Source organism: Branchiostoma belcheri, unplaced genomic scaffold (assembly GCF_001625305.1).
Source record: "Branchiostoma belcheri isolate BF01 breed outbred unplaced genomic scaffold, Haploidv18h27 scaffold4, whole genome shotgun sequence".
Classification (NCBI taxonomy): domain Eukaryota; kingdom Metazoa; phylum Chordata; class Leptocardii; order Amphioxiformes; family Branchiostomatidae; genus Branchiostoma; species Branchiostoma belcheri.
This window is the reverse complement of record NW_017804020.1, coordinates 4,210,504-4,238,297: the sequence shown is the minus strand read 5'-3', so window position 1 is coordinate 4,238,297 and position 27,794 is coordinate 4,210,504. Positions and strand designations below refer to the sequence as shown.

Sequence of the window (27,794 nt, the reverse complement as noted above, 5' to 3'; positions counted from 1 at the left end):
ATGAATCAGAAAAATTCCTATTTCTTATGAAACTTGACAAACCATGTATCACTAATTCTATATGCTCGTACATCTATAACTGTGTCAAGAAGCGAGAAGAAGTCGAACAATGTAAATAGTAGATCACATTAGTATGTATAGTTTAAGTATCATTGCTGTATCCATGTCTTTGTCTATCCATGACCTGTACTTAGCTTGTTAGAGCACAAACGTACAATAAAGGTCTTTCATTCTTTCATTCATTATTACCTTCGCCAAGAAGGTTATGTTTTCAGGGGCGTTCGTGTATGTGTGTGTGTGTCTGTCTGTCAACACGATAACTTGAGAAGGTCTTGATGGATTGTCTTGATACTTGGTAGGTGGGTAGGTCTTGATGAGACCTCAAAATGATTAGATTTTGGGCCACCTGGCGGCTTGTCATGGTACTGCAGCAGAACTTCCGGCTTTGATTTCTCATGATCCAGACATGCTGGGGTGACGAAATTTGGATGGTAGATAGCTCTTGAGCTGGGGATAAAGTGACATGAGTTTGAGCCCCCTAGTTGCTTGCTCTAGAACTGCAGGGGGGTTTAATGGACAAATGTTTAAAGGGGGATAACTCAAGAACCGATTGATGGATCGTGATTTTTGGTATGTAGGTAGCTTGAGTGATGCTTGACATAATGATATTACAATTATGCAAATATGGATGTAATTTGCATAATTAATGAGGAAATTCTATTTATCAGCTGCATTCCATAATAGGAAGTTCAAGCTTGAGACATATGTTATAAAGAATGAGAGAAACACAGGCAGATATCGATTATGCAAATGAAGACTTAATTTGCATAATAACTGAGAAAATATTATAATTGCATAGTGGTAACTGCCTGGAATTTTATACTTGGGGTGTTTGAAAGTTAAGTTAAGGTGAACATAATTCAACATAACTTATTCAAATAAGGACCTCATTTGCATAATTTATGAGAAAATGTCATCATGGCATTCTTTGTTAAGATAAGACTGTCTTTTGGTGGAGAATATGATCACAGATATAATTCATGCAATTGAGGATCCTATTTGCATAATTAGGGGGATTAATATATAATTTCTTAATCATAAAAGCTAACATCAGATATAATTCATGCAATTGAGGATCCTATTTGCATAATCAGGGGGATTAATATATAATTTCTTAATCATAAAAGCTAACATCATTTGGCGAAGGTATGAGATCGTGGAACTCTAGTTTAGTAATTAAGCTGTTTAGCTGCCGCCGCTTCGGTGATGTGGAAAACACCAAACTGTATCGCATTATTGTTCTTCTAGCTCATCGCTTTCATTTTCTAATCAATCATATCTAAAGCTGTGGATATAAATCAGTTATATAAAATTATATATATCTAATCTTTATTCAACTACTTTCTTGATGACACCACATGTAAAGATGGTAAATAATAGATAAATAAAAAATAGTATGATTGCTTGATTGCAAGAGGTTTTCCAAATAGAACTTAAGGACCAGTGTCTAATTTTGACTTTGCTACATGTGTAAATGTGATTTTAACAATTTGAATATATCTCTTAACTGCTTTCCAAAGATAAGCGAGCAGTCCGGCATTAATAGCACTATCTGTCACTGCAACCATCTGACAGCCTTCGGGAGTGACTTCGCCACACCGCCGAACACCATCGTGTTTGAGGCGTTGAACTTCAGGGATCTTGTAGACAACGGTGCCGTCCTGGCAACCATCATTGTAGGGCTCTGTCTCTACTCGCTCATATCAGTCGTGATCAAGATCGCTGAGCGCACAGGAAAAAGGAAGGTAAGTGGGCGTCATCAGTCAACCATATCAGGCCAACATACGTGGTCACATGTAATGTCAAGTCTTTGCTCTGTGGACTTATTTCTAATGGGTTTTCTGGTACATTTTCAGCAATCAGCACTTAATGTTTGATATCTATCATTAGTTTGGTAGTGAAAGCCAGGCCCGTCCAACTAGCCACTGGATATCACAAAGGTTCTAAACTCTGCCTTGCATGTGTATATAGATAAGGTTAAAAATTTAAATAGGTAGCATACTAGCAGTGTATCTGCATGTTCTTATGGTGGCTTTTACTCTTCAGTCAATCTACTGTGAAAGGGCAAGGTCAGTATGTACATGTATATGAACATTCATGTTCTATCTCTTCGAACATTGTTACAGCTGTTGAATGGAGCTGTAAGGTTGGACAACCTTCAGGGCAACTTCAAGTACCGCCTCCTTATCTGGACAGGTGCAGCTAAGCATGCTGGGACAGAGTCCAAAATTGCCTTCAAGCTGTTCGGAGATGCAGCAAACTCTGGTGTGAGACTGGTCGACATCACAGAGAAGGTTAGGCCATCAAATATGATACTGACTACTCCTACTGCCATTTCATCACCCAACTTTCCTCTGCAGATGTTTTACGGCATGTCCTAACAGGTGGGATTTCTCTTGCTGTTTAGATTTTCACCCAAACCAGCCAGGTGACCCTGACCTTCAGCACAGCAGAACAGCTGGGTAAGGTGGAGCTGCTGCAGCTCATGCACGACAACAGTGGGGAGGGCAGCCGCGCATCGTGGCACGTGGACCGAGCAGCCGTGCAGGATCTCACCACAGGCAAACTGTGAGTCCAGCCAAGCGCTTTCCACATTGTAGAGGTACAGCCGTACAGGTGTTGTAGAGACTAAAATTGTCATGTGAAATAAGTAATACTAGTACCTTAGGTCTCTATAGTATGAAATTCTAAGAGTTTCCTTGTTACAGCAACTTGGGTCTATCTGTCCCACATTTTTGAAATTGAAATTTGAATGTGATTTTGGAACAGCTTGAATGTTATGTGAAACTTGTTTATCCCTTTACTGATGAGTAGTGTTAATAACAGAGAAATATTTCTTTCTCTTGGAACTTCAGGTTCTACTTCTTCTGCAACGAGTGGCTAGCAGCCGACCGCGGGGACGGGCAGGTCGTGAAGACCTTTCCTGTCGCCTCTGAGGAGGACTTGCAATCCTTCGGGTTCCTGTTCCCGGCAAGTCTACGGTCTACCATGGTTGACCAACATCTCTTTCTGTCCGTCGCTTTCAGGCCTGAAGGTATCATGAATTTTGCTTATTCAGGTTTACTGTATTTTATCTTGGCTGATACGAGGTAGTCTATATCGCATAACATGTGTATGTCTAAATTAAATTTCCCTCATACTAGTAATTCTATGTTTAATTAGAATTGCCTCTTGCTGGCTGCATTTGATCTGGAGTGTTGCTTTCATTCTTTATCATTAAGACCAAGTTGTCTTGATGAAAAATGTCCCCATTATGTTTCTTCTACAGATAGCACGTTCACCCGCTTCGAGAGGCTTGGCTGCTGCCTGAGTTTCTTCGCAGTGTCCATGGTGTGCAGTGCCATGTGGCTGAGGGAAGAAGTAGAAACCGAGGTCGTGCAGGCCTTCAGCCTGGGGCCGTTCTCCTTCACTTTGAACGGAGTCTACACGGGATTCATGGCCAGCATCACCTGCCTTCCCGTTATGACAGCGATTGTCCTGCTGTTCCAGTACAGCCGGCCAAGCAGCAAGGGCAACCGCCGCGTGCGAGACGTGGAGATGGGCGGCCCACCCGAGGCACCCACGCAGACGGATCTAGCCAAGCGCCTGCCACACGGGTTCAAGTACGTGGCCTGGGTGCTGGTGGTGCTGTCTTTCCTGGGATCGGCTGTCTTCATCACGCTGTATAGCTTGCAGTGGGGCAAGGACAAGACAGAGAGGTGGCTAACTGTGTTCGTCATCACCTTTCTGGTGGACAACTTTTTTCGGCAGCCACCGAAGGTAAAGATATGCTGTATGTGGAATGGTCTACTTGTAGACGATTATAAGTTGAAAATATAATGATTATATGTTTGGTTCATTTGCATAATTGTTCAGAAATCCTAACAACGAACTTTTATCTTACAGATATTTCTTTTTGCCATCTTGACTTCATCCTTTCGCAAGAGTCAAGCCGTTGAGAAGATTTTTGAAGAGAAACGAGACCCCGTTTGGATAGAAGCCAATGCTGTGTCAGGCTTCAACTGTAAGTTTACTTTGTAACATAATTCCATCAGGTCATAACACGAGGCATATATCCTCCGGTCCACAGTGTATAAATGTATCTTAACAGATCTCCAAAGCAACAGTACCCTATATAATGTACTCGTGTATATGACTTATCTAAACTGTGCATAACTGTTTCACCAAACTGTGTACGTATTATATTGTTTGAACAATATAATACAGGTGCCTAATGATTAATGGTGAAAAAAGCCATTTCTGTGCAGTGTAAGCGTACCTGGCAAAGTTTCCAGACAAGGTTTTGTGATCTGATTAGTCATTTCTTCTTGCTTCCATCAGTGGTGTTGTATCCACTTTTCTAACAAATACAGACAATACTGACTTTACTTATATTTTTCATGCGTACTACAGGTGATGCCTTTCGCATGAGGAGAAAGATGGAGCAACTTTCAATGACGTCTCTTATCAACATCAAACAAGCAAGGAGGAAGCAGCACATGGACGGACGATTTTGGGAAATCTTTCGGGACATCATGTGTTTCTGCTGCTGTGTGCTGCTTGTCATCAGTATCGCCAACGAACACCACAACATCACCCAGGCCTTCTATCAGACACAGAGCACAACCAACACCTTTGTGCAGTCCTTAGACAAGGTAAGATCATTTACAGGGTCTTACATAGGTGTCAGACCACAAAATCATTTCATTGGTCAGTCCTTTCAAGCCAGTGGAAAACCCTAAGGCTTACATGTTTGTTTACTCATGTTGATACAGGTAACAACAAAATTACTCATATCCAAAAAATCATTCTTTAAATCATGAAAAATTCAAACTTATTTTTCCCAAAAGTATTTTGTCACGAGGACTTTACACTAGGCAATTGTTATTTTTGTACAGTAAGATCATAAGGCTTTGTTTCTCAACAGGTACATGATGCTGATGCCTTCTGGTCCTGGCTGAACGGGACCGCTCTGGAGAACTTCTACCCAGAGACTTCCTACAATGACGACAAGCTTCGCTGGCAGGACAAGGGCTTCACAGCAGATATGCAGTCGGTACTGGTCGCCCCGCCTAGCATGATCCAAGCCCGAGTAAAGTCAGGTGGGTGGAGCCACTTTGCACGGAACATTTGCTGTGGTCTGACATGGCATGCCACATGTGTAAATTCTACATACAGTAGAAACATTCAAATTTAGTAGTGAAAAGTTACATTTTAGAAATTCAAAGGATCATTATGATCTTATGTTATGAGCCAAGATAGCACTTAACTACTATTTGTGACTGACTATTAATATTACTTTCCATCTTCTGTCATCCCAGGGCTGTGCACAGTGCCAGTAAAAATGCAGAAGTCGTTTGACGAATGTTCATCAGGGTACGCTGAAAATACAAAGGAGACCGGGGCGTTTCAGAAGGGTTGGGAAAGGGTCTGGAATACGTCAGCGATGGAGTCAGAAGCCCCTGGATGGACCCACCTCCCCAGTGCATACCCCAGTCTCCCCATCTACGGTGTGACGACACGGTACTGGGGAGACGGCTTCGGGCTGAACCTGGGAAAATCTGCAGACGAGATGCGCAGCATCCTGGCCGAGCTGAAGGCTAACCGTTGGATCGACAAGCGAACGAGGGCCATCTTCTTAGAAGCGTTGCTCTACGACGGAAACCTGGATCTGTTCACATCGCTGACGATGGTGTTTGAATTCTCCGAGACGGCCGGAGTTTTCACCCATCATCGCGTGCAGGCCTTCCGACTTCATCAACGGCCGGGGACCATCGGGTACATCTACGTCCTGCTGGAAATCATTTACGTTATCATTCTCCTCTACACACTCTGGAAAGAGATGAATACTGCTCGTGCAGCCGGCTTGGCCTACCTGAGGGAGCCATGGAATATTGTCGAAATCTTCAATTTCTTCTTGGCATTCACTGTCATCACTTTGTACGGCTTCAAGAGAACCTATAGCTTCAAGGGTCTGGCAACGATCAATGTTGGGAAAGGTGTGTTTCATATTTTTGCAAAAAAAATTATACATATTATATTGAAACTTGACTTTAACATGCTCACCATTTGAAAACAAGCGCAACATTCTCAGACTGATTAGAAGGCAGTTAATTATTCACCACCGTACTAATTACGGCATCTAACATCTTGTTATTCTATAGATGATGTCCACTATTTCCAATCTGCGGTGAACGTAAGCCTGGCTTTCGGCTGGTTCCTGGCCTTTCTGACGTTTGTCACCATGTTGAAGTTCCTCCGGCTGCTGAGGTTCAACCCATTCCTTGCCAAGCTGATGTCCGTGCTCCGAGGGATGAAGGTGGAGTTCGCTTACTTCGCAATCTACCTCTTCCTCTATCAGGCAGCATTCGGCGTCTGTGCTCATCTCCTGTTCGGCCTTACTGTGACCGACTACAGGTAAAGAAACATTTCTGTCAAATACATTACATCTATTTTCATAATTAAGTTCAGTACTTCAGTAAGGGTCGAAAACTTGTGACTGCTTGAAAGCCAGGTTATCCTTATAAAGATTTAACTTTTATTTCTTTTCAGCACCATCAGCAAGTCCTTCTCCACCCTGTTCCAGATGTCTCTTGGAAACTTCTACTACCACGAGCTGCGGGAGGCAGCCCCCATCCTCGGCACCATCTACTTCATCGCTTTCATTTGCAACATCTTCCTGGTGCTGATGAACATTGCTATGGCTATCATCGACAGCGCCCTTCCCAATGCGCGGAACCATAACATGTCAGAGGTGGACGAGTACTTCACCCAGGGGTTGTGGGAACGCTTCACGGCCTTCTTCGGCTTCTGGGAAGTGCCCGTCACAGGTAGCGTAGTCCTTGGTTTAACAGATAGAATTCTGTAATTCCCCCTAATTGTAAGCTCTGTATACTTTGCATTTGATTATATTTTGTTTGCAATGCATCATACTATGTCATTATGATAGCAATTGTCATCATACATATTCTCAGATACAGGAAGGCCTTGGATGTTTTTTTTCATATTCAGCATTGTTTTAAAATGGTTTTTGTTATCTGTAAATAAAGAAAACTGACTGAAGCATTTCTATCGACACAGATAACAACTACTTGGACACTCTTCATGACAGCCTGGTCGAGGTGGAGATTAAAGTGGAGAAACTGTGGCTGCAGAGGCAGTTGCTCTTTAACCTCAAGTAAGTACGAAAATGGTACTTGAGCACGATCAAGGCCCTTTAATAGTGATCTTCCTGTCACAGTAACTAAAATAGCCTTGAAATTTGATACCAGATATTTGTTGAACATTAACAGTCGACGTACAATATTTTTAGAAATTCGAACAGTTAAAATAGGCTTAAAACGTAGTGTTATTGGTTGAAGATGAACACTTTAGAAACTTCTCACCACCTGTATCCTCACAGGATGAAGGACGTAGACCTCCCCACAGAGCCTGAGTTTGTTCCGACTGTCAAAGATGTTCCCGATGCTGCAGCAGTGCAACTTCATGTCCCCAAAAGAGGCTGCCGCATCATCGCGGTTCGTCTTGCATCCCAGAATAACCGCACAGACGACAGCAGTCAAGCGATCTGCTCCGACAGCAAGGCGCCAGTGGTGGTGGCATCCGGGTCTCTGCCAAATGTCACTCAGGAAAGCCACCAAACCAAGCAAGCCATGGAGTCCATCCTATCCAATGAGGAAAAAAGTGGCAAGAAGTCTGTCAACAGATGTCAAATTGCTCTGTATCAAGTGGGGAGGCCAAGTGTCAACTTGAGTGCTGGTGACAAGGTGGCCCTGACAAGCGACGAGATGCTGACAGACGACCACATCCAGGCTGCCCAGAGACTGCTCCACCACCATTACCCGGCACTCCAAGGCCTGGAAGACCCTGTAGTTGGTCTCTGTGAGGATGGATTTGCCAATATGACAGGAAGGGGGCTACAAATCCACCACAACAGCAGAAAGCACTGGGTTCTGTCCTGTTACACAGACGGACAGGTGCGCCTGTATGACAGCCTCGGCGCCGCCATGACCACATCTCTGCAGATTCAGCTTTACCAGTCTTACGGCGCGTTTGCCGACCAAGAGAGGAACGTCCTGACCATCATCCTACCAGAGGTACAGCGTCAGAAGAATGTCGTTGATTGTGGGATGTTTGCCATCGCCTGGGCAGTCGACATCGCAGAGGGGCGAGACGTGAGCAGCATTGCGTATGACGACAGGAAGATGAGGAGCCATTTGGTGATGTGCTTCAAACAAGGGAGGCTCACACGGTTTCCTCATCTAAGCAGCCACAGGAAGAAAGTCGGTCTAACCAGGGTCAGCAGAATCTCACTGGTTTGCCGCTGCAAGCAGGAGGAGGGTCTGGGAAGGGTGGAGGCGTGCAGGGCATGCCAGAGGATCTTTCACGTCAGCTGCCTGCCAGTCAGCCCTCCTAGTGATGGCACATGGGCATGTGAAGACTGTTCCGTGAAAAGTACAAAATGCACTATAATGTGTAATATGTGACACTGTTTAAAATATTTGTAAATAGCAAGAATTTTCAAGACTTTGAAAACATTTAAAATGGCCAAAAGGAACATGGACAATAAATATGGATGCAGGGTCAAGGACAATGGACGCATCATATTCACTATGTTTCTCCTTAGCCATGACTAAAACAATATGTCACTTGTGTCACTTTCATCATCATCTTCGTCACATTTAAATCACGTTTACATCGTAAACTAACATTGAAATGTTACAATGTAGAATGGACCTTACAAGCAAATAACACCCACCTACCAAAACAGCATCAAATTTCCAAATTGTTGCCTTGAGTGACAATGGGTATAACGTAATGTCTTACGGTTTAGGTGTAATGTGATATTCCATAACTGTCTGAAGACCATTGAAGATAACGTGAAACTTGTTAATTTATTTGACGTAATGATAATTATTAATGTGTTATTTAAAGGAACAATACTGAAAAGGAATAATGTAAACGTAGCCTGGTTGAACGTTTTAATGTCAAATTGATAGTTGCAGGTATAATATTGTGTTTAGTAGCGACTAGCATTTGAATGTAGGGGGTAATTGTAGTACTTGAAAATTACAATGACGATATTCGTCTGACAATGGTAATCTCAAAGTAGATATTTCCAGGGGCATGACACTACGTTGGCGGGCGAGGCCGAAGGTTATAATTACATTGAGTGCACATATAACTCTCAGTACATATAATAAAGATTACTAGTATTGTACTTAAAGAAGTTTCAACGGTGCTTTGTTTCCAACATAACAAACAAGATAAAGCTATTCAGTGTAGGCCTGTCCCCGGTGTTGCAGCGATGATGCCTGGATTTAGGCGGAGCAAGCTGGTCCGAATATAACGTTATAACGTTAGCCGCAGCCGTTGTGAATTTGGAGTAGAGCATTTACAATACGACCTCTAATCCCCTTAAAAGCATACCTATTTTTTTCGTAGGGTTTGTCAAACTTTTAAAAGTTCCTGTATTTCATGGACGCTCAAAAAGCGAGTGCGCGTGTAGTGTTCACCACACTATGTGTTAAACATTGTGCGGATGGCGTTCAGCACCAAGGACAGGCACAGTTTGCACGTAAACTTGTTAGGAAGAATGCCTGCAAGCCTGGGGCGTAATAGGCCGTTTTGATATCACATAATTCGTAGCCAGACGACCAAATGGTTCATATACAACAGCATGTAGCGTATGTAATCGGTGCAGTCTATGAAAAGCGTACAATTGGCTATATTAGTGCCTGGATTTTCATGTAGGCGGAATCAGCTTGCCCGAATGCAACGTAACATGTAGCCGCTACCATTGTGAATTTATGGTAGACCGTTGACAGTTCCACTCCTACCTTCCTCAAGTGCATGCCATTTTTTTCCGTAAGGTTTGGCCGGCTTTAACAAGTCCCTGTACTGTGTGGTCTTCACCATACATACTGTGTGTTTTACTATGAGGATGGCGTTCAGTACCAAGGACAGGTACCGCTTGCATGGAAACATGTAGTGTCGAGGCTGATTGAATTAGCATATTCCGGCTACTATACTTTGAACAAATTGAATACTTATTGCTGCTGACACTACCTTTGTGTTATTTTGACACAAACTAGTCCGAAATTTTGAGCAGAGAGACATTATTTTCTGTGGGGATTGATTTTGAGGGTTAAAGTAGTTGTGGTTATCAGGCTAAATTAGACCAGCTGTTGTACACAGCCGTGTAAAAGTCACAGTGCATAGTACAGGTAAGGCTGTATCAATGTCCAGGATGTCCTGGTCACTAGTAGCAGTACAGATTTGACTGTATATCAATGGTCAGCTTGTTCTTATGTAGAGGTGGTAACTTGTACAGGTTTGACTGTGTATCAATGAGCAGGCACAGACAATAAAAACATACAATGTTGAGGTCTACAACGGTTGATTTCCGCCATCTAGCAGAGAATTATTATTAATTGTCAGCTGGAAAGAAATTATGATTAGAACAGTTATAATATGTTTTAGGTAGCCTTAAGTGACTGCAAGCCTTATAGGAGGACGCTCTATCCCGGAAAACCTTGAGCCAGAAAATGTCAAATTAAAGTTTGAAAAAATAGCCAGCCTGTTTTACAAAAATACAGTGTCTTGAAATATGTCACTATCTTTTCTGTGATAAGACATGTGCGGCCGGATATAACAGTGTTACAGTCAGTGAATGGTTAAAAAAGACACAGACAACAGATATGTGACCCCATGACTCCGCTTTATTCCGTATGTACGGAACTCCAGATGTTTCCTTGTCTCATTACAAGACACGATACAGTGCATCTTGCCAATTTACATCTTACAACACAGTGATCAAGAGACAACAGTTTACTTGTCAAGAACATTACTAAATTCCAAAGTAGATGCTTAGCGTAATGTTGATACGAATGTGTGTTTCAGTGTAGATGTACGTTATGTGTACAAAGAGTTTACAGACAACGATGGCTCATTCCCCCCTTTAAAACGTGCACGTAAAAGGCACTAATCCAGATTCGAGTACAACATTGGCACAGAAATGATGTACTATAAGTGTTATTGATAAAATTCTAATAGTAATATGAATTGATAAGTGAACTTTGTCACATTGAACCCCGTGTTCTGCAAATTGAGTCATTGTCACATTACCCCATTTTTTCCACCGCGATTAAGCTGCAAGTAAGGAACTAAAGAGAGAAAGGTGTATACCTTAAATATAGACAGATTCTAAAATATAAGAAAATAGCAAAAGAGATTTTGTGTATAAGCTTATTAGAAGAGAGGAGGCTTCCATATGCTTTAGTAATAGAAATCACCAACTACTGAGTCGCAGGAGAAACAGTCAATTTAAAGGTAAGAGAAAGCTGTGCAGCCTTCCTATGCACCAGCAGAGTCTCCTAGCAGCACGCAAGCAGAACATTAGGGCGTCCGAATAAGTCCATGGTTGCTATCTAATCCAAGCTCTACTAAGCATCACTACAGAGCGTAAACAACTATTCGTATGACAGTAAAAAGGCAGTGTCTCTAAGTTGATATAAAGAGCCTAAAAGTATACTGCTGTTGTATGATGATAAAGTTAACTGCGTTGTCTAGGTTTAGATGGAGAGACTATTGATGACTGGTGATAAAGTTCACGACACTGTGTTGAAGTTTAGATGGAGAGACTATACTACAGTAACATGATCTCAAAGCTTACTGCATTCTTACATTTGAGCCGACACTATTAGTGCATTATTACACCCAAATTTAGCAGTGTAGAACATCAAGATATCTCAAAATAAGTTCATGCTTGCTGTCTAATCCGAGCTCTTAAATATTAAAAAAGCCAATAGTTAACTTTCAGCGTAATACATCCACCATGAAGTATCACCAGGGAGCTTACACTAAAATTGGTATGATGATAGTTCACTATATACACTGTCTAAGTGTAGATGGCTATCACTATTGTTGGTATGATTATAGACTTCCATAAATCGTCTTTAAGTTTACTTTAAAAGATGAATACATTTACTGCTGCTATAAAGTCTCCTACTATGCCTTTTATTCTATATGTTAATCATGTGCTGCAACGGTTAATCTGATGATTAGTGGGTTCCCAATCCTAGCCTGTCTCTTAGTATAGATGTTGAGTCTTTACTGCTTTTGGTCTGATGCTTGATATGCTGATATGATAGGTCAATTAACTGAAGAAGATTTGCTATTACGAATCCTGTCAAAATCTAGCCTCCTTAGCTTTGCCGCCAAAAGAACCCCGGCACAAACAGAAGTGACATGACAGAAGGAAAAAAGCGCACTATGAAGGCTACCCCAAAAGCCCAGTTGTAGAACCTGCTGCAAGGAGGCTAGTCAAGATAAGAGGCAAGCTTATAAGAATTCTACATTGTTTCTGTATGTTGGTCCTGGTACAAGGAGACTCTAGGCTTTGGTGTCAGCAATGCCAGTCTTGTTCATCTTTCCCCAAGCCTGGTATGCGTAGTTGTCAAGTCCTAACAGAGAAAACAAAATCCACTAATCAAAACGGCGCCACAATCCAGTACAGACCCATAATAAGGCCACACAGACATGCTGTCATAAATGGCGTCCAAAGAGAGATAAATTGAGCATTTTGTTCTGATAACGATTTGCCAGAAAACATCTTTTCTACTTTTCTTCCTTGAATGAGAGATAACATGCACAATAACCGATGCAGTTGATGAAAAATGACTTCGATTCACGTTTAACTGATTGAAATTGGTCACAAACATTAATTGTGACATAAAGTCTGTTACTGTAGGGACTTACCGACAGTGTCGTCATCACGCTTCTTCCTCCGTAAGGTCAGGCCGCCCCGTTTCTTCGCCAGAACCACGGCCACGATCAGAAGCACCATGATCCCGGCAACTCCAACAGCCGCTCCCACCGCGGTACCCAGCGGCACTCCAGCTGGTCCTGTGGAACACGAGAAACCATTCTAATGCCTTGCTTATATTCTAAAGTTTGCTTCTATCTTCACTTTTTTCTCACACATTTTTCTCACCATCAAGTATCGAAGACGAAGGCAAAGATCCCATACAAGCACAATGTAAGCAGCATCTAGAAAAAAATGCAAACAATGCTTGCACAGATCCTACTATATTTTCAGGAACGTAAGTTTCAGGAACACATTGAGATATATGTATGTCTAGCTGCATTAGGAATCCTTCCCAAAATTACTTAATTTTCTGTCTTCCTTACTGCTCGCGGAAACGTATTTCATCACGCACCTGCTCCTTCTCCGGACTGCACCTTGAACGGTCCTTGGGTGATTTTTGCCTCGTGGTCCCTGCTGCTTTCCCGGCGAACCCTGCCCTCCGTCCCGTCCGAGACGGCTCGTCTGCGCCGTGCTGGTGGAATGCAGCCCTGTTTGCACCGAGAGTCAGGGTCGTCCTTGAAGCAGATGATCATGGTGCAATGGAAGTACACCTGCGGAATAATGAAATATGTTATTGAGGAACAGCACTTACGATACCTCTCAAACCTCCACCTCAAACCAAACCTGCATAATATGGTTGTGTATTCGCTGTCCCAGAATAGTACAACCCACCACTTGTTGGTATGTTTTCAAACTCATGATGCTCTGTTCTGATAACTTTTTAGCAGAGTTTGTCGCCATTTATATGTATCATATCATCCACTTTAACAGTCACCAACCATTTAACCTTCTGTAGCGTCCCCACCTACCAGTCACCACAAAAGTGACATTTTTAAAACGTCTTCTACCAGGCTGGGGTTGAGAGCGTTGGGAAACGTGAAGGCGTCCACGCTGTAGTACAGGGCCTTGTCGTTAGAAAGGTCATCGTCCTTCTGTAGAGTCTGATCAACCTGACAGCTGCAAAGTCAGGGGGTACAAATCATTTGTAGCGAGATCCAGGTCTCTCATACTGAAAGGTAACCTGTGATTGCCATAATTATATTGCATAAATAACCAACCAACCAACCAACCAACCAACCAACCAACCAACCAACCAACCAACCAACCAACCAACCAACCAACCAACCAACCAAGTAATTAAACATTTAAGCACATGTAGTCAAAGCGTACCCATCGTCGATGATGTTGACGCTAGGAGTGTCGTCAGGGTTGGTGGTGGGGGTGGAGACACAGTCACGGGCGAACAGCTCCAGGTTGTCCAGCGGTGACGCAACACTCAGGCCGAAGTGAAGACGGTCAGATGGTACGACCTGTGGGTACAAGAGCAGTCTCTTTCTTAGTTCATCCGGTCTAACGACATGCAGTCAAGATTACTCAAGTGCTAGGCCGGTATCTGATTGGTAGTTTCCATAGGTATCATTGTCAGACTACAAAATGACAATAGGAAGAAAGGTAAACTTTTCTGACCTGAACTGGGAAGTCAGAACTCTCATAGGTTGCAACAAAGTCTTCCGAAGTGTACATGTGCATCTCTATGGTGAAACTGTTGTTCGCGTCAACGATTCGAAGACTGCAAGGAGATTGCAAGAGCTGGTTAAAGATGTAGTGAACTTGAATCCTGAATCCTTAATTACTTTGCATTGTTAACAGCTTTCAAATCTGATTAGTTCAAACAATGGAGAATAGAAAATTATTCCTGGGTAAAAAAAAACTGCTGTTTGCCAAAGAGCGATAGTCTTTGAGTTGTCCACACACTTGACTTGATGGGTACAATCCCGTTTATTTAACCCTGTTTGATAATATAAAAGAGGCATTAACGACACGTCGTTCCTTTCGGCAGTACGTCAAAAGCCTGTATTCTACGTATCAAGTTGCTTCAAATATACAAGTCTTAAGCATGATTAGACCACAAGGCAGGGCCTTACCGAGGAGGGGGGATGTTATACATGATGGCTCTGCCCGAGACAACGCGCTGACGGAGGAACTCACAGTGGAAGGGCAGGTTTACCGGCTGGCCACGCACAGCGCCGTTGTCGTGAGTCACTTGGTTGGCAATGACTTCGTTGGAGAAGATGAATTTGTCATCTCCTGAGGTCTGAGGAAATGTAAGAAGCACGGCAATCCAAAGATGCATCAATTAAAAAGGGATAAAGCGCAGAACTTAAAAATAGATACCTGTCATGTATACAGAACAATTTTAAGTGAAACTATTCACGGGATTTTAATCGGAGTAAATTGTTTCGGACCATGTCCACTTAGCCGATGCCATTTTACAGTAGGTCACAAAAAGATAAACACTTGAGTTAACAACACTCTAGGTTGGAAAGAAGTAAGGGTTATCTGTCTCACCTCCTGTCTGGTTCCGCACTCCTGAAGGTGTGTCTCTAACTTAAAGACATCTTCGTCCTCAGTGGCTCCACAGTCCGGGTCCAGCAGGTGTAGGTCCTCCACATTCACAGCCAGTAGTGCCGCACGGGGGATGGACAGACTCATACTGTCCTGGTCGCACTGTACGTTCACCACAACCGAATCTGGAACAACAAAAACAGTATGTTGTTTCCCTTTTCACTATGTATAACCATGTTGGTATACAGGGAGAAGATTCCTTTTTAACTAAATGATTAACATCAACCCTAAGTAAGAAACAGTTACATTCAAAATCCCAAACAATGGTGATTTTGGATTCGAACCCCTAACCTTCTGATCCAGAAGCGGGATTCCTTACAATGTATCAATATTGACCAATGATTCACCATTAAGTTCTATATTCACTGTAGGACAAACCCCTCTTTGGCCCAACGTTCACTGCATCAGTATTTTCACATCACTCACCTGTGGTGTATGTGCCGTTGATCTCCCCGTTTGGCTGGTCATCCTCGTCGAAAGAAGTCAGCGTGAAGGTGTATTCAGTGTCTGGCTGCAGTCCCTGTACCGTTGCCAAGGTAGCTCCCACTTCTGGTGCGGGGGAGAGGTCCTGGTACGAGACCGACCCGTCTGCCGGCTGGTAGCGGAGCCTGTAGCGCGAGACCGGAAGATTCCCCACAACTGTCCAGGAAACGATGAGATGACCAATTCCGGCATCGTCGATGGTCAGCCCCGAGATCCCTGGAAATGTATGGTATATTGCTTAATGAAACGTCGCAAATGGACTAGACTGTAACCATTACTACAACAGAAACCTCCCGTTATTGGTAATACCTAGAATCTCTTTATTTCTCTTTCTTTTTTCTCTCTTCCCATTCCGTCCGACGGATCTTGAGATACTAGTATAATATACAATAAAACATCACCCAGACCAAAAACAGTAACCTCCCATTTCATGGAGGTCAATAACTGAAGACTGACCTTCGGTAGAGCAGAACTTCCAACGCCCAGTGCTGCCCCAGCCTGTAGAGTACCCAGCATAGGAGACGCGAAGCGGGTTGGGATCCCTCCACGACATAAACGGCTCAGCGACACCCCCCTTTCTGACAGAAATGGTTCCGTCTGAAGCCCAGTTGATCCAAAAGGTCCTGAATTCCGTTGGCGAGTTGATAGCTGTGGAAAATCAACCATCAGTTTACCATTTCAAGATATGCAGCGACGGAATACCAGGCTTGTACTATATAAGCACCCAATAAATTCGGCTAACGTAAACTACCAGGCCTCATTATATCCCTGACTATTGTGGTGGCTGGACCGTCTAGGATGTTTATTAGTTTGTGTGGTTATGGGGGCCAATTCACTATTCAAGCTGCTGGAGAAACCACAGTGGGGAGTACCTGTTTATGACAGGACCCAGGGTCCTCCAGCCTGTAGTTTAAAGACCAGGCTTGTATACTATAAGCATTGATAGTTTTGATAAAATAGGATGGCAGTGTTAGTTTTCAAAACAACGTGATTCAAAAAGAAAAGCAAAGACCGACCTGGTGTCGGGACATTTGTGAGGTCGGGGCCTTGCGGTATTCGGCGTATGGCTGATCTTGTATTCGTCCACCCGCCGATGACGATTTCATACATGTCTGCAACATCGTTGTTAACTGGTGACAGGCCGATGTGGGCATCGTTGTTGACTGATACTTCAAACGTGAAGCGCGTTCCCGTAAGCTGGGGCACATCCCATCGGTATCGGTAGGTGGTGTCCGTTGTTTTAATGGAGCAACGGGAATCTGCAAGATATCAGTCCGTCAGGAAGCTTTCAACAATCAGCAAACTGCAAATTAACACTTGACCACTAACATATTAGGTTCAACAAGAAGGTTATGTTTTCGGTTATGCCATGGTGGACTTGTCGTGGTCTGGATCTGTATGTATATCAACAGCATAACTCGAGAAGTTGTGGATGGATCTTAATGATATTTTGTGAGTGGAGGTTGCGAAAAAGAAGGTCAAGACTGAAAATGGTTTACCTGGCTTTCGGGGGAGGGGGGGGGGGTATAAACCCATTCCGACATCCCTTGTGATACACATTCCCCAATACACATTTCACATAGCTAGTTGTAAGCATCAAGCAATTCTTATTATGACCTCCATAGCTATGACCAAAAGCAGGGAAATGACTGCTTTTAAGATCAGAATCTTACATCTCCTGATAAATGATCCATGGCAGCATAACTTAGTTACCTGGACAAGACACCCCCGTGTCGCATTGCCGTGTCTCCTGATCTGCTCCATCACAGTCTGCCCCTCCATTTGCTGGTACAGGGTTGGTGCAGGTTCTGTCCCGAGTCTCCGTCCCGACTCCACACGTCACACTGCAGCCTGACCATGGGCCCCAGTCTGTCCAACCGCCGTCATCTACATGGCAATACATCATATACATCAAATTTACTGAAATTGTTTCCCTTTGTAGGAGGTCTATAGACATTGTTGGTATCCACGCATAGTCCAAAAAACAAGTAAAATAACTTATTTTAAGATCAGAATCTTACACCTTGATCTTTAGATCTAAGGTGACAGCAGTAAAACTTAAGTTACCTGGACAAGACACCCCCGTGTCACATGCCTGTGTCTCCTGATCTGGTCCATCACAGTCTGCCCCTCCATTTGCTGGTGCAGGGTTGGTGCAAGTTCTGTCCCGAGTCTCCGTCCCGACTCCACAAGTCACGCTGCAGCCTGACCATGGTCCCCAGTCGGTCCAACCGCCGTCAACTAATTGGAGATAAAGTAACATTTAATGTATCTCGGAATACTTAAACTTCTCCCTTTTGACGGAGTATAATAACTTCTGCTAGTTGTATCCATGCATAGTCCGAAAAGCAGGTTAAGTAACTTATTTCAAGACCAGAAGTATACATCTCCGTGTTGACAGCAGTATAACTTAGTTACCTGGACAAGACACCCCCGTGTCGCATTGCCGTGTCTCCTGATCTGGTCCGTCACAGTCTGCCCCTCCATTTGCTGGTGCAGGGTTGGTGCAGGTTCTGTCCCGAGTTTCCGTCCCGACTCCACACGTCACGCTGCAGCCTGACCATGGGCCCCAGTCGGTCCAACCGCCGTCAACTACAACTACAACGACAGAAGATATATGGAGATTATATATGAGGGTGACATTGCTTCACCATCAATCATTGTGGTCTGTGGTGAGACGGCATTTTCTTACTTAAAGGAGTGGTTTTTACACGAAAATTGTGCCCCAAAAATATTTCCTTTGATTATTATTTGCTTAAGTGCTTAAGTAGGGCAGTCAAACTCAAAGCAATATTTACATGCATTGCTCACCATTTTCGAATGCTACCATCTACGACAAGGAACACATGAAATGGAATCTTATCGAATCAAAGCAAAAAGTATTATTTGTTAATCCATACGTAACAGATATATTGTTAGAATCTCATTTTTAGTTCTCTTACCTTTACAGACTATCGTGTCACCTGCGTTGCATACGCATTTCTCACCACTATCAACCCAAACTGCTCCAAGCTAAAAAGGGTATGAAAAGAAAATAAAGTTTAGACGCAACGTTATGTCATGTCCAGCATACGTCATTATCCTCCCGCATTGGTTTAGAATTGTACGTACTTTACTTTACCTCTGCCTGCCTGAAAACTTTATGACTTAATGTATATTATAAGCTAACATTCTTCAAAGAAACCTAGATTTGCAGTGATGGAGAGAAATTGTATGTATATATATTAGTCATCTGTATCAGATGGCTTACATATATATTCAGAGTGGTGAATACTTTTACATTGACAATAATTTAGTTTTTACCGTATGGTAGTATCCATCATCGTCGGTGCAACCACAGTCCTCTTGAGGTACGCAATCCTGTCCACTTTGCACGTAACCTACATCACACCCGCAGTCTTCTACACATGGAAGGTTGCAGTTGTCTGGGGCGCTGGGGTTCCTGCATGTCGCAGGGCAGGCGCTTGCGCACGATGAGTACGCGCTGTTTGCTGGGCAATCCATAGCTATCGAAGACAAAGAGTTCAACTCAGGTGATTTTTGAGAATACAGAACTTTAACTACATTTACAGCAGGAAATACAATGTCGTTGTTGTCGTTATCAATGAACCATCCATTCATAGTCTACGGCACAGTTTGTGCCATGGTAGCTGTACGATTGGTTTTTTCTTCATAGATCTGTACGAAGGTCTGGAACACACAACAGTTAATAGAGTTTGGAAACTGAACTTACGACAGAGGTCTGGCGTCCTCCAATCGAACGGAGACACGCCGGCGCCCCTACAGGTGGCATAGTAAGCCTTCAAGTTCGCACAGAGGAACCCTCCTTGGCCCTGCGTTGCACACTGGTCGAAGACGCAGCTGTTCAAGTAAATCTGAGGATCCACAACGCCATGGCAAGCAGCAAACGGACCGTTTGTGTCTGTAAGCACGTTACACGGGTCCGTATAGTTCGGGTCACACGGTCCTTCAGTCGGGGGTTCACCGGTAGGACGGTCACCAGAACAACTGTAATAGATAACAACTGTAATTAGATAAGAAGTATTAACCTATGCGTACTTTCTCACATTTGTTTTTATAATTGCCATTAATATTAACGGTATTGGGTTGTGAATGGTAAAGTGGTATATTCAAATAGTGCAAAGTGTTCCATTATTACCTTCACCTAGTACCTAAGGGCTGTTTCAGGGCTGTGTATCTGTGTATGTGTGTATGTGAACAACATAACGAAAGGATTTAATTTTATCTTGATGGTACTTAGTGACAATGATTAGCTATGTCACATGCAGCTTCGCATAAAAGGAAACATGAGTAGCGGTAGAGGGCACATATTGATAATCATGTCATAGCTGAACAAAAAAAGCGTCATTTTCGAGTTCAAGTTATTTCAATTTTCTACAATTAACATATCTAGACATGGATAGCTTATATGGAAGTAACATACGCATTGCTGCCGGTCTCCCAACCATTCCCGAACTCATTCACGTTCGAGACGATGTTTCCATTCGGTAACTCAAAGTCATCGTTCCTTATACCGTTGTAGTTCCCGCACAGTCCACACATCATATTCTGGTAGCTACTCGGAATCTTCACCTGTAGCAGTGTTATATCAGAGTTGTTACCTATCCTTTAAGATACCTGCTACAGTACAGTATTTACTAACGGAGAATCACTATTCATATAAAAACATTAATGCAGACTCCATAAAGCTGACTGTACTGTACACAACTTATAAGAATGGAGAACCCAGCACTGCAGCTTTACACCGTGTCAAAGTGAACATATCTGACTTAACTTAAAAGGTACTGACCTCAACTCTTTCAACCCCATCGTAGAGAATCACCACGCACAACTCTGTCAGCTCTACTCGGACATACATGCCGCTCAGGGTGACCTCGATCCTGCCCGTTGCTAGGCTGAAGGGAGGCGTGGCGGTGAAGGGAGGCGTGGGCGGCGGTCCTGTCACCTTGTTGAAGGAAAACATTGCAGTTTGTTATCACGAAGCGGTGTAACAGTGAAGTTTGTCTAAAGTCCTGTGACATCACAAGACAGTACCAAAATTTTGCCAGTGATGCATTTGCTGGACAGTTTCAGAGTGAAGACTATATACATGGAATCTTTACACTGAACCTGTTAACATGTTGCCGATACTCCGGACTATCATTTCAACAGGAAGCAAACGTCGTGATTTTGCAGAGAAGTAGCCATTTCTCCCTTCCGGGGGCTATATTGCAAAGACAAGAAAACGTTGATTTTAATTCCACATGACATTTTTTTTGTAAGTAGCTCGAATTTCTGTGGATCTTTGGGCAAAACCAAAGAGATGATTTGTAGTACTATCAACAGGCCTAGTTTAAAGAATTTCTCGTTTTCTTCATTATTGTGAATTTTGGGCTACCTCGGTGTATTTTCCCACTAGCACCCAGCCAACAGACGCCGGCCAATTTTGTACTATCTCTTGGTCAGTGCTTCAGACATTACCTTGCTACTTTCTGTGCTTTAGACCCTCAACACCCGCTAGCACCACTCAACTATACAGACACACAAGCAAACAGATCACACACTGACAAACAATACCTCCGAACCCAGAGGTAATGAAACCACTTACTGTCACAACTTTGCCTTGAAGAATCCCGATTTCGTACCCGTATGCTGTCACGTACACTGAACGCACGTATGAAACGGTTGGGTTCCAGGTTGATGGAACCTGTTGTACTTCTACATCAAAATCGCTGCTGTTTCCACAGTCCTTGGCGAACGTGTATCTGCAAGGACCTTGAAAATGATGTGTGTTTCCGTCGAATGTCGTGAAGTGTGGATCTCCCCATGCAGAGCAGATGGCTTTTTCTTCCGCGCATTCTGCAGAAAACGACACGATTGTAAGACGTGGATTGAGCAGGTTTGGATAGCCTAGTCTATCGCTAACAATTCGATAATTGGTTTAACTTTCCATTTTTCTGTCCTGAAAACAAAAGTACCCCGAAATATATTCTAAGTGTTTCTTAGTTGACAAAAGGTTATGACTAACCATCTTCTGTGGAAATTATTAATAAAAAAAAGGTTCAAATCATGCTTGACAAAAACAGCATGACAGTCTAGATACATATTTTTTACCTGGCTGTGCTTGCCGACCAACTGATCAATTTCTAAAATACTACAATACCCAGGTTTTCGAAAACTTCAAAGGTTCTGTCTCTCTCTTGCTTTCTTCATTTTCACATCTATAGCAATCATCGAGGAATGGGGAGAAAAGAATAGGATGACAATCACACAATTCAGGCCGATTACCACGCATTTGTTTTATACTACATGTACCTGCATGCCCACAAATCATTGAAATCCGTCGTTCCTTTCTTGATCATGAGTTATCCTCTTTGAAGGAAAAACAGGATTTACAGTTACAAAACTAGATGGTAGCCTGCTAGGATGAATCAGCCACAAAATCAACATTATGTTCAGGACGAAAGAAACAATCACAGGACGTTATACCAGAAAACCCGCCAAGATGTCCATGCAATAACCGATAATAACCACTGACCACACCGGGTGCCATCTTCACTAAGAGATTGTCCAGCAGGGCAGGAACACAGCACGTTGTTTCCGGGCGCGTCGATGTAGATGATCATCCGATCGGCCGTTGCAATATCACCCCCTATGTAAAATAATGATACTATTTTGAGAAATCAGACAAGAAATCTTGACTCAGGCTCAGGCTCAGACAGCTGAAAAAAAAAGCGATTTTCCACATATTTTGGTCCGTAAAAGAATCAGTTTATTATTGCTGCCCTAACCTTAACCTAAAACACAAAAGTATCAGATAAGAAAAGTCAACCTAGAAATGCCCCATCTGCTCAGGGAGATATATAGGAGTAACAAAGTACTGCACGCACCGTTGTAGTTAGCGTAGCCTGTAGTTTTAGAAAAGCGAATGTAAGGCAGCTGATCTTCCGGAACTCGCTCCCATTCGCATATTCCGCGAGGACCGCCGTCGGCCACCGCAAGCCAACCAGCATCTTGGGGGCAACCACCCCAGTTGCGATTAATGTGAAAAGACCTGCGACAAAAAAAGCCGTGTTTTATTCAATACAATTCCATGGACGTCGTGAAGACTCACTACGAATCGGGTAATTCCATACAAAGAAGAGAAATGCTTTAATACGAAGTTTTACATTTCAAAGGCTCAAGATTTACCTTTTCGCATTTCGACTTCCTTCGATCGAGAAGACGTTTTGAGGCTCGGCGCTAATGTCGTTCCAAGGAGATGAGAGCAGACGAGACTTGGAGAACCAGTTGAACCTGTCAGTGTTTCTTCCATCAAAAATCAGCTCTCTATTTCCTTCGGAGGACTCCAACACAACCTTCACCTGCAAAAGACGACAATTTTACTTCCTGTGCCGATGAAAAAAAACGCCCCTCATTCTTGAGTTGCATACAGTTCTACTTATTAAGAACAGATTTAGCTGCTTCAATCCAATTCTGTTTGTCAAAAATTCTAATTATTTTTTACGCGTAAGGGATGATGCACCTGATGTAGCTGACCGAACTACATGTACGGACAAGTGACAAAACAAAACACAGTAACACACACACACGGGTCTAGCAGCAACTTACCCGCTGGATGTTAAGCGATTCCCATTGGTCTACAACTGGGCACTTGTTGTGACCATTAGTTCTCCAGGCGTCGTAAACAGTCTGTCCTGTTCCTTTCACGGTTGAAAAAACGTCTACCCATTGAGGATCGTCTGTAAAGACTGGATAGGTACCAAATATGACAAGTTAGCCCCCAAATATAATTCTATTCATATAAATATATATATATATGGAATCGCCAGCTACCTTAAAAATCTCAACAGGTATGATTGCTTTAGGCTACTGGCTTTGTGGCAATTTTTGTCCTTGAAGGGGTATTTTTTTTTACACAAAAATTGTGCCCCAAACATATAAAGTTGCTATCCAACATTAGTGACAATCGTTAGGGTTAAAAATCAGAACACATACCTAGCTGGCAGATGAATCCTTTGGCGAGGCTGCACTGGGCATCATTCCAGCCGTGCGTGGAACCATACAACTCGGCACAGTCTTCGATCCTGCCAGCATCGTTTGGCTCACCGGAGTTCCAGTTGGTATAGCCGGATGACGCAAGTGTTTGGCCGTCAGCAAATACCCACCGGCCTTCCCTGTCGGTGTCAGTCAGCCCGATCCAGCGTACTCCTGCTCCTCCTAGATTGTGGATGTAAGTGTTGGCCGCGCTATTCTTCGGCATGGCGAGCAGTCCCCCGTCTGCGGCACACGTCTGTTTAGCCTCGTCGTACGTCTTCGGGTCAGGGAAGTCCTTGTAGCAAACTCTGTTTAAGCTGGAATAGCCTGCTTTTGGACACCCTGTTGAAAAAAGGAAACGAGAATAGGTCGCTATATATAGTCCTATGGTTTTCCGACAATAGAACTCTTTATTTGGATTTCTAACAGCACAACAACCGGTGTCGCTAACAACACAGACTACAACCCAAACGACGTCGCCAACTGCTTTAACCACGACATAGACAAAAACACTTGTAACAAAACATTACTAGTATCATATTCAAGTTACGTACTTGCCAGTACACATCATAACGAACATGAATTCCAAGCAGTTACCATTATGGAATTATAACATTTTCTCAGGGTAATGATATAACCACTGACCTTCACACCGGGTGCCATCTTCACTAAGAGACTGTCCAGCAGGGCAGGAGCACAGCACGTTTTTTCCGGGCGTGTCGATGTAGATGACCATCCGATCGGCCGTTGCAATATCACCCCCTATGTAAAATAATGATACTATTTTGAGAAATCAGACAAGAAATCTTCTCTCAGGCTCCTTTGGTTCTTTTAACGTATTCAAAACAGCAGGTATAGACAGCTGAAAAAAATATTGATTCTCCACATATTTTGGTCCGTAACAGAATCAGTTTATTATTGCTGCCCAAACCCTAACGCTAACCCAAAACACAAAAGCATCAGATAAGAAAAGTCAACATAAAAATGCCCCATCTGCTCAGGGAGATATATAGGAGTAACAAAGTACTGCACGCACCGTTGTAGTTAGCGTAGCCTGTAGTTTTAGAAAAGCGAATGTAAGGCAGCTGATCTTCCGGAGCTCGCTCCCATTCGCATATTCCGCGCGGACCGATGTCGGCCACCGCAAGCCAACCAGCGTCTTGGGGGCAACCACCCCAGTTGCGATTGATGTGAAAAGACCTGCAACAAAAAAAGCCGTATTTTATTCAATACAATTAATTCCATGGACATCGTGAAGACTCACTACGAATCGGGTAATTCCATGCAAAGAAGAGAAATGCTTACATTTTACATTTCAAAGGCTCAAGATTTACCTTTTCACATGTTGGCTTCCTTCGATCGAGAAGACGTTTTGAGGCTCGGCGCTAATGTCGTTCCAAGGAGATGAGAGCAGACGAGACTTGGAGAACCAGTTGAACCTGTCAGTGTTCCTCCCATCAAAAATCAGCTCTCTATTTCCTTCGGAGGACTCCAACACAACCTTCACCTGCAAAAGACGACAATTTTACTTCCTGTGCCGATGAAAAAAAAACGCCCTTCATTTTTGAGTTACATGCATTTCTACTTATTAAGGACAGATTTAGCTGCTCCAATCCAATTCTGTTTGTCAAAAATTCTACTTATTTTTAATGGTTGCGTTACGCTTAAGTGATGATACACCTGATCTAGCTTACCCGCTGGATGTTAAGCGATTCCCATTGGTCTACAACTGGGCACTTGTTGTGGCTGACTTGTCCATTAGTTCTCCAGGCGTCGTAAACAGTCTGTCCTGTTCCTTTCACGGTTGAAAAAACGTCTACCCATTGAGGATTGGCTGTAAAGACTGGATAGGTACCAAATATGACAAGTTAGCCCCCAAAATCTCGACAGGTATTGCTTTAGGCTACTGGCCTTGTGGCATTTCTTTACTGAAAGGAGTGACGTTTTACACGAAAATTGTGCCCCAAACATAAAGTTGCTATCCAACATTAGTGACAATCGTTAGGGTTAAAAATCAGAACACATACCTAGCTGGCAGATGAATCCTTTGGCGAGGCTGCACTGGGCATCATTCCAGCCGTGCGTGGAACCATACAACTCGGCACAGTCTTCGATCCTGCCAGCATCGTTTGGCTCACCGGAGTTCCAGTTGGTATAGCCGGATGACGCAAGTGTTTGGCCGTCAGCAAATACCCACCGGCCTTCCCTGTCGGTGTCAGTCAGCCCGATCCAGCGTACTCCTGCTCCTCCTAGATTGTGGATGTAAGTGTTGGCCGCGCTATTCTTCGGCATGGCGAGCAGTCCCCCGTCTGCGGCACACGTCTGTTTAGCCTCGTCGTACGTCTTCGGGTCAGGGAAGTCCTTGTAGCAAACTCCGTTAAAACTGGCATAGCCTGCTATTGGACACGTACCTGTTGAAAAAAAGGAAACGAGAATAGGTGACTTGATAAAAGGTGTTCTTGCCATTAACCAACTATCTTTTAGTATAAACTAACGAATGATGTAATTATACTGTTGACTGAGTGTATACATCCGCTAACACCAAACATTTGAAAGTTTAAGGTGGATTGTTTAAAGGATATATATCCATGGAAATTGAGGTTTACCTTGCCCGGTGACTGTCGCAGTCGTTGCTGTCAGCACCATAACCACCCACATCCAAAACCCTGATGCACACGGACTCGCCATCGTGTCAGCGTACAACACCTAAACCCAGAGCAAAAATCAGGATTGCATACTATTAGTCTGCAGGTTCATAATGTCATTGGTACACAAAACGATAAAAGAGCATCGCTTAACACGCTGCCCCTGTAGTTTCTTATTGAAAGGTGGTGCTGTCGGGCAGGTCATAAGCATGAGGCCACACAGTACCTTATTTGTTGATCGTACAACGCGGGAATATTTATAAACAGCAGCAAACATATGCTAAAGATAGAAATGAAACGATGCAAAAAAATCCATTCCATAAGTCAATTGAACCAGTGCCTATACTTGCAACAAGGAATTGCCGTGTATTGTATTTTAACACAACTGCAAGTTGAACGTACCAACTACATGTATCTAAATAAACACAGAACAGTACTAATTCAAAATAGCCTTGATTATTGATGCCAAGTTGTTATCCCATACTTGTGATGTACGTGTTTACTGATTTAAAAGTACGGTTTAAAAGTGTTAATTGAAAGCAGTCGGGCGTGAGGTTTTAACACGTTATTCACACGCAGTCGACGCCATGTTTGTCTGCAACGCCCTCCTGACTGACAATGGTCAATTGTTAACTTTGACAGATTGATGTTTTCCCAGGTATCTCCCAGCCACTATTTCGTCAGTACGGCATAATTAGTCAGTTAGTCACCGTGAACCAACGATTATGATTGGTTAGATGTGGAGTGGTATGAGTAGGACGTACAGTAATTGGACAATTATCTGGGAGAGGCAAAGTCACCAAGTGGACAGGCTAGCTTCTTGGCTCGAGGGTAAACAAGTTTCCATTCAGACATGCTTTGTTTCGTCCACTGCAAACATGATGCTCAGGGTCTAACTGAGGGGATGGCCCGTGAACTAGCCCTGACAACAGACTGGCATGATCCCTGTACGTCACGCCGTCTATGCCTACTAAAACTTCACAGAAATTCCCCGACGCTGACTCAAAGGCAACGCACCCTCTCATTTTTGGGTGTGTAGCCATGACGTCAAATAATGATTATTATACTGACGAAGAATTCAAGTTTTGAACGTGCCGATGACGCAAATATTATATAATAAGATAGTGGACGGTTAAATGTTCGCTATATATAAATCATTACTTCTAGTCCTCTTGTTTTTAGCATGTTGATCGTACCGATTTTTCTCCTTGATGTCCGCATGCCTCGTCAACATTGGCGGTCTGCCAAGAATGTCGCCATGGCACCCGGGCAACAAACGAGCTGGAAGAAATGTCTGCCCGAGTATAGGTTGTCTG

The 27,794-nt window shown here is 43.3% G+C and overlaps 2 protein-coding genes across 2 annotated transcripts in view; one reads left to right on the top strand and one right to left on the bottom strand.

Moving 5' to 3' along the window:
* LOC109476933 (polycystic kidney disease protein 1-like 2) overlaps window positions 1–8,525 on the top strand; it is a 16,172-nt gene extending 7,647 nt beyond the window's left edge. The window contains exons 14-26 of the mRNA XM_019777950.1: window positions 1,581–1,815; window positions 2,200–2,354; window positions 2,468–2,628; window positions 2,916–3,094; window positions 3,329–3,819; window positions 3,946–4,063; window positions 4,453–4,694; window positions 4,967–5,141; window positions 5,361–6,038; window positions 6,204–6,456; window positions 6,592–6,869; window positions 7,120–7,216; window positions 7,442–8,525. Coding sequence (XP_019633509.1) covers window positions 1,581–1,815; window positions 2,200–2,354; window positions 2,468–2,628; window positions 2,916–3,094; window positions 3,329–3,819; window positions 3,946–4,063; window positions 4,453–4,694; window positions 4,967–5,141; window positions 5,361–6,038; window positions 6,204–6,456; window positions 6,592–6,869; window positions 7,120–7,216; window positions 7,442–8,525 — 4,146 coding nt within the window. The remainder of the gene's footprint in view (window positions 1–1,580; window positions 1,816–2,199; window positions 2,355–2,467; window positions 2,629–2,915; window positions 3,095–3,328; window positions 3,820–3,945; window positions 4,064–4,452; window positions 4,695–4,966; window positions 5,142–5,360; window positions 6,039–6,203; window positions 6,457–6,591; window positions 6,870–7,119; window positions 7,217–7,441) is intronic.
* Window positions 8,526–12,432: 3,907 nt separating this feature from the next.
* On the bottom strand, window positions 12,433–26,521 carry LOC109476932. The gene is made up of 22 exons (XM_019777949.1): window positions 26,440–26,521; window positions 25,861–26,244; window positions 25,528–25,676; window positions 25,168–25,340; window positions 24,870–25,033; window positions 24,479–24,595; window positions 23,795–24,175; window positions 21,405–21,655; window positions 20,607–20,762; window positions 20,241–20,389; window positions 19,530–19,804; window positions 16,813–17,055; window positions 16,253–16,444; window positions 15,740–16,012; window positions 15,257–15,438; window positions 14,833–15,002; window positions 14,375–14,477; window positions 14,078–14,217; window positions 13,756–13,864; window positions 13,260–13,458; window positions 12,799–12,945; window positions 12,433–12,503 (listed from the first exon to the last, which is right to left on the bottom strand). Exons 1-22 carry the CDS (start codon window positions 26,519–26,521, stop codon window positions 12,433–12,435), a joined length of 4,110 nt encoding a protein of 1,369 aa, XP_019633508.1.
* Window positions 26,522–27,794: the final 1,273 nt, after the last annotated feature.

Excerpts from the sequence above, each read along its gene's own strand:
- LOC109476932 (XM_019777949.1), bottom strand. The coding sequence starts at position 26,521 with ATGGCGAGTCCGTGTGCATCAGGGTTTTGGATGTGGGTGGTTATGGTG. Across the intron at positions 20,763-21,404 it reads TTCAAGGCAAAGTTGTGACA|GTGACAGGACCGCCGCCCAC; the intron begins GTAAGTGGTTTC and ends TCCTTCAACAAG. Across the intron at positions 16,445-16,812 it reads CACAAATGTCCCGACACCAG|CTATCAACTCGCCAACGGAA; the intron begins GTCGGTCTTTGC and ends GATTTTCCACAG.